This window comes from Paramormyrops kingsleyae, chromosome 22, assembly GCF_048594095.1.
Source record: "Paramormyrops kingsleyae isolate MSU_618 chromosome 22, PKINGS_0.4, whole genome shotgun sequence".
Classification (NCBI taxonomy): Eukaryota; Metazoa; Chordata; class Actinopteri; order Osteoglossiformes; family Mormyridae; genus Paramormyrops; species Paramormyrops kingsleyae.
The window spans coordinates 11701559-11716062 of NC_132818.1; the positions used below are offsets into that span (position 1 = coordinate 11701559).

General features: G+C 46.0%; 2 protein-coding genes across 7 annotated transcripts; one reads left to right on the forward strand and one right to left on the reverse strand.

Moving 5' to 3' along the window:
* Nucleotides 1-132: 132 nt before the first annotated feature.
* Nucleotides 133-14053, reverse strand: LOC111836885 (protein arginine N-methyltransferase 1). Of its 2 annotated transcripts, none has more exons than XM_023798548.2 (13): nucleotides 13924-14053; nucleotides 13645-13786; nucleotides 12756-12842; nucleotides 12393-12548; nucleotides 12215-12278; nucleotides 11752-11894; nucleotides 11299-11386; nucleotides 8348-8463; nucleotides 7967-8117; nucleotides 7693-7814; nucleotides 4556-7436; nucleotides 1960-2076; nucleotides 133-667 (listed from the first exon to the last, which is right to left on the reverse strand). In XM_023798548.2, the coding sequence occupies exons 2-11, from the start codon at nucleotides 13669-13671 to the stop codon at nucleotides 7353-7355; spliced, it is 1038 nt and encodes a 345-aa protein (XP_023654316.2). In that variant the 5' UTR covers nucleotides 13672-13786; nucleotides 13924-14053; the 3' UTR covers nucleotides 133-667; nucleotides 1960-2076; nucleotides 4556-7352. The 2 variants fall into 2 exon arrangements, with proteins under 2 accessions (XP_023654316.2, XP_023654315.2); XM_023798547.2 differs by having other exon boundaries at nucleotides 12756-12854; nucleotides 13924-14051.
* Nucleotides 1709-5635, forward strand: LOC111836887 (prolactin-like). 5 transcript variants are annotated; one of them, XM_072704826.1, is made up of 6 exons: nucleotides 1709-1947; nucleotides 4305-4486; nucleotides 4592-4713; nucleotides 4959-5066; nucleotides 5168-5350; nucleotides 5450-5635. In XM_072704826.1, the coding sequence occupies exons 2-6, from the start codon at nucleotides 4414-4416 to the stop codon at nucleotides 5633-5635; spliced, it is 672 nt and encodes a 223-aa protein (XP_072560927.1). In that variant the 5' UTR covers nucleotides 1709-1947; nucleotides 4305-4413. The 5 variants fall into 5 exon arrangements, with proteins under 5 accessions (XP_072560927.1, XP_072560929.1, XP_023654319.1 ...); XM_072704828.1 differs by lacking the exon at nucleotides 1709-1947 and adding an exon at nucleotides 3398-3676; XM_023798551.2 differs by lacking the exon at nucleotides 1709-1947 and adding an exon at nucleotides 3398-3676 and having other exon boundaries at nucleotides 4308-4486.
* Nucleotides 14054-14504: the final 451 nt, after the last annotated feature.

Genomic DNA, 14504 nt, shown 5'->3' on the forward strand with positions numbered 1-14504 from the left:
GCCTACATGTGTATGTAAACCGATCCCTTTAAATATATTATCATGGGAAAGGCTTTGAGTTCTCCTGCATATCATGCACTTGCCACAAATCCTTCACTGGCAAAATGAAATAACACAAACAGAAACCATTACTCTGGTATAAGGTTTATTCCACTTATCCATGGTCAGGTGAACCATCCACATGAATGATCCCTGTACTGAACTGGACCTCAGTGGTGTACAGATAACATATGCTGTCTGTGCCCCCTCACTGAAGTTTCAAGATGGTTCAGTCCCATGGAACAGAGAATGGAATGCTGGGAAAGTGGAAGACTGAGTGCAGTGGGTCTGGAAGGGGGACAGCAGAAACAGTCACATGCAGGCTGATGCTGAACTCTAATCCTGAGAAATGCAGTGGAGAACGTAACCCCCCCCCCCCCCCCCTTGGGTGTTCAGGTTGTACCTTCAACATAATAGTTGGGCTTGTCATTCCTGTGGACAGGCCCCCAAACACACAGAAACACAATAATTCAGGGACTGCACACTGGTTGCCTGCGTGGAGCTGGTCGCTTGTCTCCTGCCGGGCAGCACCATCCCCCGCCCTCAGGGTGCCTGGGTGGTGCTCTTCATGCAGCTGTGGAAGGCTTCTAGCAGATCCTTGCAGCCTTCAGTGCCCTTCTCTTTTACACTGGGGGGAGGGGCAGAGGGAGTAACCTGAGGATGAACTCAGACCAAGGGAGCAGTAACAGCCGAAAACCAGCTGGGGGGGGGAGTCGGTGGCAATGGGATGGTGTGGTAGCTAAGGGGGATAGCCTCCCCCCTAGAGTGTGTTCCACACAGGCACAATCGAGATGCCTTTTCAGCCAAATCTAAGTGCATTGAAATGCCTCCTGAGTCACATCTAACATAAAGAGCATCTACATTTCATACATTCAGCGCACAAGCAGCTCTTGTGCAAAGTGTGTCCAAGGCACCACCCAACTGGAGAGAGCTGCTTAGACGCTGGGGTTTCCTGAAGGGCAGGAGAATCCATGGGCCATTTTACTGGGGTGTAGCAGGTGCAGGAGCATCCATACTGAGATACCATTTGAACATTCGATAAAATTAAACTATAATGTAAAGTTATATTTGAAAATGTGGCTTGCGTTAGTTTAATCTTGTGTAATAATAATTTAATTAAAATATATTCATTATCGGTCCACCTGCCTCTAAAAAAGACACCTTGCACCCCCTCGGAGAGAAGCCCCGAGCTGCTTATGGGAGATTCTTTCCCAGAACAAGATGAATTCAGATCCATACAGAGGAAGATTGTGGGGGTGGAGTAAGGGCTGCAGTCTCCATGAGGGGGCAACACGTAACAGGATCTGGCTAAAGTCACGTTCCTGAATGCCTGTAGTTTCTGTATTTATGGCTGTTTACTCGCTATAAATAGCGCAGGCTGTGTGCCGAGCTGGGCCTTCTGCAGTGTCTCTGCAGTGCATACAGCTTCATTCAGGAAGTCACACTAGGTCAGTCTCTGATAGGCATCTTCCCTCTTATTTGTTTACATGTGCTGCTCAAGCGGACTGAGCCCCCCACCCCCGCGTTCACCACCCAACGGTTGTCCTGCTTCTTGCCTGCAAACACTTATCGATATACTGCAGCTTTGATGCCCCTCCCACCTGTCAGGTCACATGACTGTTTATCAGTTCCTCACAGGCAGTCTGGCGCAGTTTACGTTTATGGTTAACATTACCTCCAGTAACACGAAGTGTGTGTGTGTTTGGGGCACGCCGTGCCCTTACAAAGCGAAGATGCAGATTGTTAGATTTCTGAAATATCTCGTTCGGCAGGTATGTCTCATGGTAGGTCGAGTGACCTACAGGGACCATCCATCAAGCTATCTACGAGGACCTGCTAAGGCACTAAGCCAGTGCTTTAGGCCAAGCAGCCACCGTGAGGTGCTACATCTGTGCATATGGAGTGAAGGTCTGCACTCACCATTTGTCCAGGTCTGCCTTGATAGTGTGACACGCAGCAGGGACTGGGGCGTCGGTGCTGCCTGCGCTGCCTGAGCTCCCGGGGTCGGGCATCTTCACTCTGATCTGCTCTCTTTGCCTGTGAACATGTGTAAGCCAGTGACAGTGTAGGGGGTCAGAGCAGGGTGAGGGGCGGGGGCTGTCCTCAGAGCAGAGGCAATGCAACTGGTCATACAGTGTTAGATAGAGACGAGGGAATGAGGGGCTGAATTTAGGCAACAGTGGAGTGAAATTTCTCTGAGAGAAGTGTGTGTACATTATAGTTCATGCAAGTATGATACATGCGCACAGGGGGTATCGGGCTTCAAGCCTGACACCTAACCAGAAAAAGCACCTAGTCTTGAGAAACAAGAGTGCCAACTGCGGGACAATGCCATCCACTGGTTGTATGCGGTCACTGCATGACAGCGTTGCCCTCCCGTCCTATACAGACCATGCTGAATGACTTCTGACCAGATAAAATCAAATGGGATGAAGTCACTTTGTACTCCGCATTCTCTTATAAAGGAAAATGGAGTAAGCCTACATAGGTTTTCAGGATTTTTTTTTTTTTGAAGCCAACATTTAAAATGTAACTGTGTGGGATGTAGGTACAACAACCAGGACGTACTGTAATATATCCACCCATCTTTCAGCCGCTTAATGAGTACAGGTTTGTGAAGGAAGAATACAGAGAATTTCAATGTAAACCCATGAAAAAAAAATGATGCTGCTCTCACAATCCGAAACTGTCATTTTAGAATATTATTTCTTCGCGTGGTTATTTTATTATTTTATAATAGGGAGACTTTTATAATAGACTATACATAGTAGGGATATACATCTTCAGTTATCACGGAACAATAGGCATATTTGTTTTTAACCCGTCTTGAAATTGCGAAAAGCAAATTACGGAATATCTTTTCGATAATTTGCAACTCCAGCAACAGTATTGGCATGGTACAGTGACTTCAGTGCATATTTGTAGCCCGCGAAAGACAAGTCTGACAAAACCGCCACTCTATAAAAAGCATTCACAATCTACACGAAAGGCAGTCTGTATTTCAGTAACTTTTCCATATGACAGTTAAAGTTCAGTTTACATACTCGGAAATGAACGTTATGTATTCGACCCTCAAAAACAAAAAAAAATGTATAGTTTACGATTGAAGATTATACATTAGATTTCAAGAACAACATTTAACTCCATCGGTAACATACCGCACAATTCAACATGATTAATTAACACAGACGTGTGAGCTTTTAAACCCCATTAATCATGTTTTACATTTCCATCTACCTTCCACTTAAGCAGTTAACGAAGTGACCGCTATATCAAACTTCCTTTCCCAGTAAATGAGCGTTTTTCCTGCATGCAGGTCAGACACATGCCGCAGATGAGGGGCGGGGGCGGCGCACGGATCTTACTTATCGGGACGCCTCCTTACTGGCCGCGGGCCGGTACGGGGGTCTTTATATACCCGAATTAAAGACCCCGTACAGAACTACAGCTCAGAACGGCTCTCCCACAGCAACCTAAACATGGGAGGTGTAGTTTTCCCCGATGGGTCCCGGTCACGCCGCATATAGGTTACACGGCTTGTTAATGTCCTGGGACACGCTGGACCCGGCTACGGAACCGAGACCGACAGGTGATCACGAAGGAACAAAATAACAAAGCATCTCCTTATTATGTTCAGGTAAAATTCATTAAAAACACAACTCCCTTAATTAAATTATCATTAAGTGTCACACAATCACGTTCCGCTAATGCCCCAGGGAATAGCAGTAGATTTCGTCTTCAATGCATAATGTTTAAAACTTCCGGGTGATGTACTGACTTTAAAGCCGTTAAATAGGAAAAACTCCTCTTCGGACAGATCAAGTATGTTGTCCGCATTTCCCAAAATATCCCGTTCTGTACTTTTCAGTTTTTTTGACTAAGACACAAAGAGCGCTCAGTGGGCATCGAGTCAGCTCCTCACCTCTAGGGATGAGGGCTTGAATTCTGGGTGTGGCTCTATATGCGTGAAGCTGGATGCTTGTGTAAATCCCCCCGGTCTTAATCGTAACCAGCGGTTATGAAAGAACAATGGACGACACTGGACTGAAAATGAAATGGATTGGATAAGGAGAGGTACACTTTTTCCCCCCACAAAACCAGAAGGTTAAAAAAATGGACTAGATATATGGAGATTTGCACAAAGAATAAGTAAAATGATTTTGGCTTTAGAGCTCTGCCTCTGTGGGTGAATTCTGATATTTGAGGCCATCACCGACACGTCTGAGAGCTCATTTGGACAGACTGACCACAATGTTTCTCATTAGCAGATTGTAGAGTCGGCGCGTGCGGGGACACAAAGACGAGCCCATGAATAAAAGAGGAGGAAAGGCAGGGCTGCTATATAACAGGGACAGGTGACGGGGTGAGAGCAGGATGAAGATCAGGACGGACAAGCGTGAGAGAGACATGACCCGACCGTCCCGAGTAGGAAGGCTCCACCTGACAGGTGAGTGTGCCATGCTAGCCTCGGTGCAGCCGCCCCTGGTCCCATCACCCTCTCCCCTGTCACCCTCACCCCCAGGCCCCGCCGTGCTCTCTTCCTCTCCCACAGTCACGCTGCTGCTGTGCTCCTCGCTGCGCTGCCACGCTGTCGGCCTCAGCGACCTGCTGGACCGGGCCTCCCAGCTCTCGGACAAGCTGCACGCGCTCAGCACATCCCTGACGAGCGACCTGGTGAGGGCTCCTGGCCGGGCCGCCCGACTGCCTGCCTGCCTGCATTCTTCATGAGCGCTGCATTATTTAGCTGCCTGTTGCGTAGTGGTGATGGCTCCTTGACACCGGCTGCGTGTCACTGCACAGCTCTGCTCGTCTGGCTCAGGGATGCAGGGACTGCGCCTGTTGGCACACATTTGCGGCTTTTATACTCCATAACGTAATTTGTGTTGTAGCACTGAAGGATACCCCTCCCCCTCTGTCAGGACACTCACTTCCCCACCATGGGGCGGATCATGATGCCCCATCCATCCACATGCCACACCTCTTCCCTCCAGACCCCAAACGACAAGGACCAAGTGCTCAGCGTGCCGGTGGGCTCATTAGCCTCTACTTCTGCGGCGGTAACCTCTGTATGTTCATGTTCTAGTGGGTGGTAGTGTGGCACATCTTGTAACTAACATCTTCCCTCCAGGAGTCAGAGCTGCTCTCACTCATTCGCTCGCTGCTCCTTTCCTGGAATGACCCTCTGCTGCTTTTGGCACTAGAAGCCCCGACTCTCGCTCACCCATCCAACAGCGCCATCTATAGCAAAACCAAGGAGCTGCAGGACAACACGCACAGCCTGAGCGCTGGACTGGAGCACCTGACGCACAAGGTGAGCACATCTCTGGTGAAGCAGGGCAGTCATGGTGCCCCTGACAGCATATCCATCATGGGCAATGCTGGTGACGATCCTGCTTGATCTTCCCTCCAGATTGGTTCCTCCAACTCCTTCACCCCCCTGCCGTTCAAAGGAGGCAACCTCGGTCAAGACAACACCTCCCGGCTCATCTACTTCCACTTCCTGTTATCCTGCTTCCGAAGGGACTCCCACAAAATTGACAGCTTCCTCAAGGTTCTCAGATGCAGAGCTGCAAAACTACGACCAGAGACATGCTGAAGGAGGCAGGATGTGGCCCAAAGCCTCACCTGCACCACTGGGGAGATGAACAGGCAGTACAGTCCGACGGCAAGACACAAATTGTCCAGAGGTCTGTGATTGCTATTCATGATGGATTAACCTTCACTTTGCGCTCAGTTTTAACTTCACCCCAAACATTTTGGCTAATTCTTATTTATAAAAGAAAAACCAACCCAAGACATCATAACAAGTATTGTAACAAATTCAGTTAAAATGTAATTTAAATCTATCTTGCTTTGCGTCAACATTGTGTTGATAATCATTTTGTAGTGTAGAACTTTAAATGCTTAAAGATCTTAATTCGTAACGGAGTCCAAGCATGTTTTCCATAACACTAGAAGAAACGCAGAATAAAAGGTAATCCTGCATAAATGAGACTGGCTAATATGAGAATGTAGAGAGCAGCCTTACAGGCTATATTGTGTTTATTTAATTGCCATAAAACTGAATTGGGTAAAAAGCAGGGGGGGGGGGGAGCAGCCCCTATGACAGTGTAACACCATGCAAAAGGCATGCCTTCCCAATCTGGATCAGTAATCTTCCAGATCCATATCTTGCATCAATGCACCATGAGACCATACAGATTCAAGTGCACGCATACCAAACTTAAGTCCAGGCAAAGCATGTTATTTTTATTTTATTGTGGAAAAAAAGCATCCATGGGGGAGGGGTCCAGTCAGAACAATCCTCCACATCACAATCCTCAAACACCTGCTAATGCACACCTGACATCTGCTGGAGCCCAAGCCAGCTACCTGGGTTCCTTTTCCTGATACAACACAGATCTTCACAGCCTTGGTTACTCACATCAAAACTCTCAGCAACTGCTCTGCAGGCGTGCATTTCAATGTTGGAGGATTCTCTGCAAATTCTGATAAGCACTGCAGTTTAACTGTTTAACGTAACTCACAGGAATCTGCAGCGGATACTTTCATATTGACATGCAACAGAAAGAAAAGCTTAATTACAGCTCCCTCTGCTGGACCACCAGAAAAACTGCAATACGCATCGCCACATATTAACAGAAGAGCTTAGCCCTGAAGGCAGGAAAATGTCACCGCATGCCATGATCCTGACTGGGCAGCTAGCCGACGAAAGATATTCCCTACAGGGAAGGAACCAAATCAGTCAGTCTACCACCAAATATGTAAAGGAAACCCTCCTTATTTAAACTGCAAAGGAATTCACAAAAGCACAGAGGACAGATACATCCACAGGAACAATCTGCTGTGAGAAGACTGCAGCCCCATTTAAGGCCGGGGGATTCTGGGCTTCTGCCATGACAACAGGCTCTCAACACATTACAATGGCATCTAAACCAAAATAAGAAGCGCATACAAATACTACAGATGAGACTCAGAGGGCTGGTGTGTGCAGACATGTGTCAGTTTGTACATACTATAGGATGGCTGCTGTGTGTGCACACATGCGTGTGTGTGGGCTTCAGGGTCATGTGACGAAGGGGAGAGGACAGCCTGAAAGTTCCAGAATGTCATACAGCAACTACTCCAGCAGCAGCAGCAGCATCTGTAGGCTAGTTAATCCGCAGCCACAAACTTAAAGTTTAAAACTTGTCAATCGAAATAAAATGTAACAAACAAACTGAATGCACACACGCACGCAGTGTGTCCTTAAAACGGCACACGGGAGCACTTGTGGGCCACATAGTACAGCGACGGCCCCTGCAGCACCCCGCCTAGCGCATCCGGTACTCCGACGTCTTGGAGACCTCACACAGCTGGCCCTTGAAGTCAATGTCCACGGTGAAGTCCAGGTCACGCTGTAAAGGGGATGTGGGGGTCAGCAGGCTTGAAGGCCATAGAAACACTCACCTCACTTCCTTCCCTGATCCCCAGCCTAGTACAATGTGACTAACAAGTACTGAGACAACCTGAAGCACAGTGTGCCCCCCCCAAAGCCAGTGTGGGGCTTCCATTACAGCGCAGTGCTTTAATGAATTGACTGGCATTTACAATTCAATTGTATGTGTGTCAGATCCTCAGGGCTGGAGGGACAGGTGTGAAGGGGCAACTTACATTGTTCTTGACATTTGGCTTCATGTTAATCGTGCCAAATATTTCCTCTCCTGTCTTGACTGTCAGATAGTCATCCAGGTAAAACACAGTCTGTTTCCAGTGTGTGTACGGAGACTCGGGACCTGGGGAAGATGAGACTTTTGATTCCTATAGCCAGACTCGAAAGGATTAGGGGCAGAAAGGCAAAGCAAACATGTACATACCATCTGAAAGATGGAACATGAGTGAACGAAACTCAGGCGCTTGTTCAGGCACTCGAGAAAATGTGACTCACTAGTGGAAAAGCCAGTCCGCTTGTGACAGCGTGTGAATTCGATGTTGAAGTACGTGACCAATGCATGGATGTAGTCATTTCTCTTGACTTGCAGGCAGAATGGGGACGTGAAAGACAGATCCTCCGTCTTCACTGTGTAGATGTCCACCTCCTGGGAGGAGAGTTACAGCACATTTCAGACACGCTGTATTCTCATTCACAATGCTGTGTATTGTTTTCCCAAATGCTCCCAGGCTACCCTTTAATCTGCGTTTTCGATTCACTCATCACCAAAACTAACTCAAACAGCTGCATGTTAACAATAGGTACAGACATACAGCACTGAAAAATGCTGTCAACCGCCGTGGACGGCAGGACCACAAACGTGTGGCTGCCACTCACTTTGATGAGGCACGCGGTGCTGACCAGTTGCTTGGGGTCCACCACGTCGACCAGGGGTTCCTTGATGGCCACCTCCTTAATGCAGGACATGTCGAAGCCGTACACGTTCTCCCACCCTAAGGCACAGAGGCAGTCACTATTGAGCAAACTGGCAGAACAGTGTTAAGTTCATACAACACAACATTCAAAGTCATCAGATCGCTGTACTCTTCACACAACACGACTTGTCATCATGTAATCGGTAGTCCTGAAGTCATTGTGGTTTACACAGCGAGGGGGGGGGGGGGGGGGGTGTCACACCCTAGAAGATTTTTCACCAGAAGAAATTCCCTTAGTGTGTCTGGTCTCCAAACAATGTTTTTTCCACGACATCACAAGCGAGAAGTGGCACAGGAAATGACAAATTTTCCAATTAGGTTCAACACAATATAAATTGTTATAACACTTTAATCAAACGACAACTATGCTTGTCATTTACAAATTGCGGCAATTTAACTCCTGTGTACACAGGCCTTGCAGGAAACACTAGGATATACCTCGGATCTTCAACAACCCGGTATATATAACATTACACCTAAAGCCACAAATAGCCACAACCGTGTAAAGCACACACTCTTTTATACCTTTTCAAATTCCTCCCTTGGGTTTTGCCTCACCCCGCGTCTTGGACTGTCATTGACCGTAGCTTTTCGTCACACTCACTCAGTATGTTTACATGCACACTATGAAAATCAAATTATTCTGTTAGTGTGACTAAAACCAGACTGACACACTCAGATAATGCGACTGGGAGTTGATCTACTCCTGCATGTATACATTCAATCGGACTCAAACTGGCCTAGGCACTCTGCACATGCTTTCATCCGGAAGCAAGAGAAGCTGGTACACAGAAGCAGCATGGAGCATAGCAGAGGACGTGTAACATGTACAAAATGTACGGCGCTCTTAAGCTGTCCAATTCACCGCTCAACTAAAGCAGTGCTTCCCAAACCAGTCCTCGGGGAACCCAGGACAGTCCACGTTTTTGCTTCCTCTCAGCGCACCTGTACCAGGTATTCAGTGTTCCTGATTGGCTGGGAGCTGGGAGGGAGCAAAAATGCAGACTGTCCGGGATTCCCCGAAGTCTGGTTGGGAAACACTGATATAAAGGACGCTTGTCAAATGCACCAGGTACCGTACTTTTGGTACTTCAAGAAAGTAACAAAAGTACGGTACTTCAAGGTGTTGGTTTTCCACTAGCATAAAAACTGGTACTAGCCCCGAATGACATCACATGAGGTTGGGTATTTTAATGATTATTCCTTTTCAAGATTATCTAGTATACATTTAAAAATCAGTTGAAAGTTTACCTGCACTGCTTTTATATGGGCACTGCATGCATTCTCCGAGACAATCCTAATCATTTTCATCCTTGCTGTTTAAATCACTCCTAGACGGGTATGTGAGACATTTATGTTGAACTCCTTTTTTATTTCATAAATACCCCAATATTTATTACAACAAAATCACATTGCAATATTTGAAAACTTTCCAATACTGTGCTATCATAGTATATTATACAAAATTGTACACAGTAGAACCCCGGAGTTTGTCTGTAATTCGTTCCAGAAGGAGTAACCATATGTTAATCGGACGAACACCAAATCTTTTTTTCCCCATAAGAAATAACAGAAAACAGATTAATCCATTTTCGACCCCCCCTAACCTTGCCTTTTTATACAAAAACATTACACTGATATTACAATTAAATTAACTAGGAACTTAAAGAAACACAACATTTAAAGTTAATAAAATTAGTTTTTAACAATTACTGTACAGTACTGGCTTTCTTTGGACCCATGTTTATTAGCAAAGAAAAAAAAAAAACTTATAAAAGCCACAAAAAAAATATAAAATGCGATCACAACACACAGAACAACGTGTGAACGACGTGCAAGACTGACGCCAACTGAGCGTAAACATTTGTTTACAAAGGAAATCACACAGTTTTTCGGACAAAATTTTCCGACGAACTCCGACTCAAAATTTTCTCGTCATTCCGCGACGAAGACCGAATATGACGAGTTCAGAAGCTGACAACCTCCGGGGTTCTACTGTATTGTTATGCTATTCTGATCTTGCCGTATCTGTTCTTCTGACCAGATTGCAATTAAAGCTTGTGTCACGTCATTTGTCCACACAACTATCATTGTTAATTTTATTATTTATTTTTTTGTAGTCTGTGATGTAATAAGTGGAAAAAGCCCAATACTAACAAGTTGAAAGGAGCCATATCACCAGCTATTGTAGCAGAATCAAACATATTTCGGTCAATAAATCGACCCCCCTCCCATGCATACATACTGGGACAAGGACAGTAGTCCGATTAAATGGCAAAGTCGAGCTACATGTGAATGTACTGCGATCGCAGCCCCTCGTGTATCTCAAGCTGTAGCGAGTGCGCAAAACAGGCCAAGCTAGCAACTCCCAAATCATCCATTGCTTTTTTCATACTACTCGTTTTACCAAGATTGCAAAGCACTGTTGTTGTTAATAGGGTAAAATGCTGTCAGAATGTCACCCTCATATCTGATGTTCTTACTGCTGCGTTCCTCGTACTGCAAAACATATGCGAGTGACGTCACAGAAGGCAGAAGTCACTGCATCCACACCCGAGTGGCATCGTTAGCGTTAAGCTTGAATGCCACAAAAAAAAACATACCTAAAATGGGAAAGAGCTGTTGCGCAAATGATTGAGGAAAAAAAAATCTATTTAAAAAGAAATTGGGGCTCTCTTTTTACCAGAGTGCTGAAAATGAAAAAAGTAGTTATCGGACATGTATCGGTCACATATGGCCGAATCGGTGCCGATACCAATCTGAATATCGGATCGGTGCATCTCTGTAGTGTGAACTAGGTATAAGCTGACCCACAGGTCAGAAACAATGTAAGCCAGGCTACCAAACACTCACAGTGGATCTTGTAGTCCTTGTACTGCCTGTCCTCAATGGCTGTAATATATAAAGTGGCTCGATCAGGAAATATAAGCCCATCTGGTTTCTGAGGGAGAAAAAGGAGTTAAACAGTTAATGGTTGAGTTCTGGGGCGGTCTTACTGTATTAATCACCAACAACTTAGAACATTACTGTAACACTTGTAAATCACTAATGTTAATGGTCAAGTGAAAAATGCGTTTTGTGACATTAGTAAAGTTTTGAGAGCTCAACATATTGCGGTTCTGTCTTCTGGAGATCGGGAGCATTTGTATTGCAGTTTCGGTCATGGCGTTCAGAACCGTCACACCATTACTTAAGAGTGAAATCAGTCAGTTATTTGAAGATCAGGCCACGCACCAAACAGCCAAAAGTGCCGGAAAGAGCCGAACCAAAACTCATCCTGAGAGCTGAAGCAGAGAGATCACTCACCAGCCATTTGTCTCGAGCATAGATGACGGTGTTCAACATGGACTCGTAGAAAAGGCAGTAGCCCATCCACTCAGAGATGATAATGTCCACCTTTTCCACGGGTAACTCCACCTCCTCCACCTTCCCCTTGATGATGGTCACAGCTAGACAGAGCATGCAGGGTCAAATCACTGACGGGGTCCAAAGTGATTTTTCAGAACAGACATAGAACAGTAGTGATGTGATGTCTGTGGATCAGAAGTCCTGACATGTGCTGTGGTATGAGTGCTTCCAGCCACTCAGAGGAAGACCTTTAAAACCTTGAGAAGCACTGTGTATCAAAACCATCAGGGGTAAGTTTGTTCAGCCTCAACATTAAGCTTTCAGACAAAACCAGGTCTCTCAATTATGCAAAAGGTTTTTTTCAGTTTCAGGGAACCCCTTCATTCTTTGGGCCAAACTCAGAAAAACCCCAAATACTTACTGTGATCCAGTTTGTTGGCCTTGACAATCTTCACAGCATAATCAGATATACTGCTGCACTCAATCTGTGGGGGAGGTGTGGAGGATTCAATTAAATCCAGATCCCAGCGCTAAAGGCATATTAGCAAGCATAGCTAAACAGCGGGAGCTGATTAAGGTCAGTGAGGGAGGACTCTCACCCCAATAACCTTCTTGGCTCCAGCCTTAGCCGCAAACATGCAGAGGATGGCCGTCCCACTGCCCACATCCAGAACCACTTTATCTTTGAAGAGGTGCTTGTTGTGGAACATGGAGTTGCGGTAGGTGAGGGTGCGGACTTCATCTTTCAGCATCTCCTGGAGTCAACAGGGAGACAGCAAGTGTCAGCACTGCATAGCAGAGCAGCTTTGCCTACATTTACAGGGTATAAAAGCAACAATCCTGAGAAAAATGGCAACACTCAAAGGGATGTCCCTGAACGGAGCAGGATGGCACAAAAACATACATGCAGACATAGCGGACATGTAGTAGACTGTCACATGTTTTTTCAGTGTGGTCAGTACCTCATGGATGCCAAAGTGGGCATAGGAGTCGAAGTAATAATCCTTTGAGGTCATGTCCTCAGCTGCAGTCTTTGTAGAGGTCTCTCCCTGGGAAGAAACCTCATAAAGGAAGAGGCAGACAGTGAAGACCCGCTTCACTACCGTCAATTAACCCCCGGCTGCTGAGGAGTCTAGTCAAACCATACAATTCCTTAAAAAAAAAACTGTTAAATCGCAAAACTGTGTAACTAATAACGCCCTGTGGACCAAGAGATGCTTTGTATCTAGTCTTAAAACCAGCAGCTTTCACGGGGAAATTGGGTCCCACATGCAGAGCTGGTGGTATCTGGGGGGACGCACCGGCATCAGACAACCACCAGCCACAGACTTTAAGCCGGTTAGCGGCTCTCATTTCCCCACTAATGTAGCCTTCTGGGCAGGTAACCAGTAAAGGGAGGGCACAGTGGCCGCAGTTATTGTTAGCATGCTCGCAAATAGTCCCGACATAGCGACACGCACCAGGGCTCGTTAATAAGAGCCTGTTAATGAGTCTGGAGCGGCGAGTTCAGGCTGGATACACTGGTAAAACCGCGTCAAAGGAGCTCCGGCCGGGAGGGCTAACGGCTAACGCGCCAGGCGTACGAAGCAGGGCCACGGTCTAATACGGAGTTACCAGTCACCGATTTAAATAAGAACCGCTGGTAAGCCGGTTAACGCACTACGCCAAACTAGCTGACTACTGATGCTGTCTTCGTCAGTTCCAGCGCCCATCCTACAAGCGAAAACAGTTAACATTTTACGGAAAAATCCTGGCTTGGTTTTCAATTTAAAAGACATCCCGGTTCAGAAATGTGTTTCGTGAGGTCGCTGAACCCTTGCAGAGGTGACCGTGGGTCTCCGCTTCTCTCACCTCCATTCTGTCTGCTGTCTCCGCCATTTCAGTTCTGCGCGTCTCCTCCTCCAGAACGGCCTCGCGCGGTGCTGCTGCGCGCGCCTCCTGGTGGCGCCCACTTGATTGGCAGCGGCACCCGCCCCCTTCGCGCCGCCAGCCTCTGTGAGGGATCGTGGATAAATTTATTAGCCACTTTAGGGTCCATACACTGGAAATCTTGCAAGAAATATCAGCGCATTATTTAAAAAATAAAAAATATTAAACAACCAGCATTTATGGAAAAAAATATGTGCATACCCTCAACGTGGAACTCAATAGAGGAAATGCACGTTGAGCCGTAGGCTTATCTCCTTATCTCCCCAAAATGTAAAAGCGACCGCTTGAGACGCTCCTTTGTACCCACGACCATCAGTCATGCAACACCTGCGACACCGCCAGCTGGGACGATACAAGCCCAATATCTCTAATTTCTAACCCACTAGTCCTATCTTTTACCCCACCCTATATATTGCAGGAATGTATGTGCTTACATTTTGCACCGTATTACCAATTTGAACCATATAGTCGTTTGTACTGCTTGCAATAGTTAATTATATTCCCTGTTGCTTTTATTTGAACCGACCATTTCAAATATAAATTATATATTATTGTAACATTACAATACTGCTTTTATATTTTTGTTATCTAATTATCCTCTTAAATGTGCATCCCTTATTAGTATATAACTCCTGTATGTCTGTATATAAATATAAAATAAAATGAGTTTTATATGCGTTTCATAACCAATGCATTTTTAAAAAGCAGAAACCATATGGTTGTTTTAATGTAAGGGGTTTTTGTTTATCCAAAACCATCGTGCATAATTTGTTGCTGCGTGA

Excerpts from the sequence above, each read along its gene's own strand:
- LOC111836885 (XM_023798547.2), bottom strand. The coding sequence starts at position 13,671 with ATGGCGGAGACAGCAGACAGAATGGAG. Across the intron at positions 12,549-12,755 it reads CCCACTTTGGCATCCATGAG|GAGATGCTGAAAGATGAAGT; the intron begins GTACTGACCACA and ends TGTTGACTCCAG. Across the intron at positions 8,118-8,347 it reads GCACCGCGTGCCTCATCAAA|GAGGTGGACATCTACACAGT; the intron begins GTGAGTGGCAGC and ends CTCTCCTCCCAG.
- LOC111836887 (XM_072704826.1), top strand. The coding sequence starts at position 4,414 with ATGAAGATCAGGACGGACAAGCGTGAGAGAGACATGACCCGACCGTCC. Across the intron at positions 4,487-4,591 it reads AGGAAGGCTCCACCTGACAG|TCACGCTGCTGCTGTGCTCC; the intron begins GTGAGTGTGCCA and ends CCTCTCCCACAG. Across the intron at positions 5,351-5,449 it reads TGGAGCACCTGACGCACAAG|ATTGGTTCCTCCAACTCCTT; the intron begins GTGAGCACATCT and ends TCTTCCCTCCAG.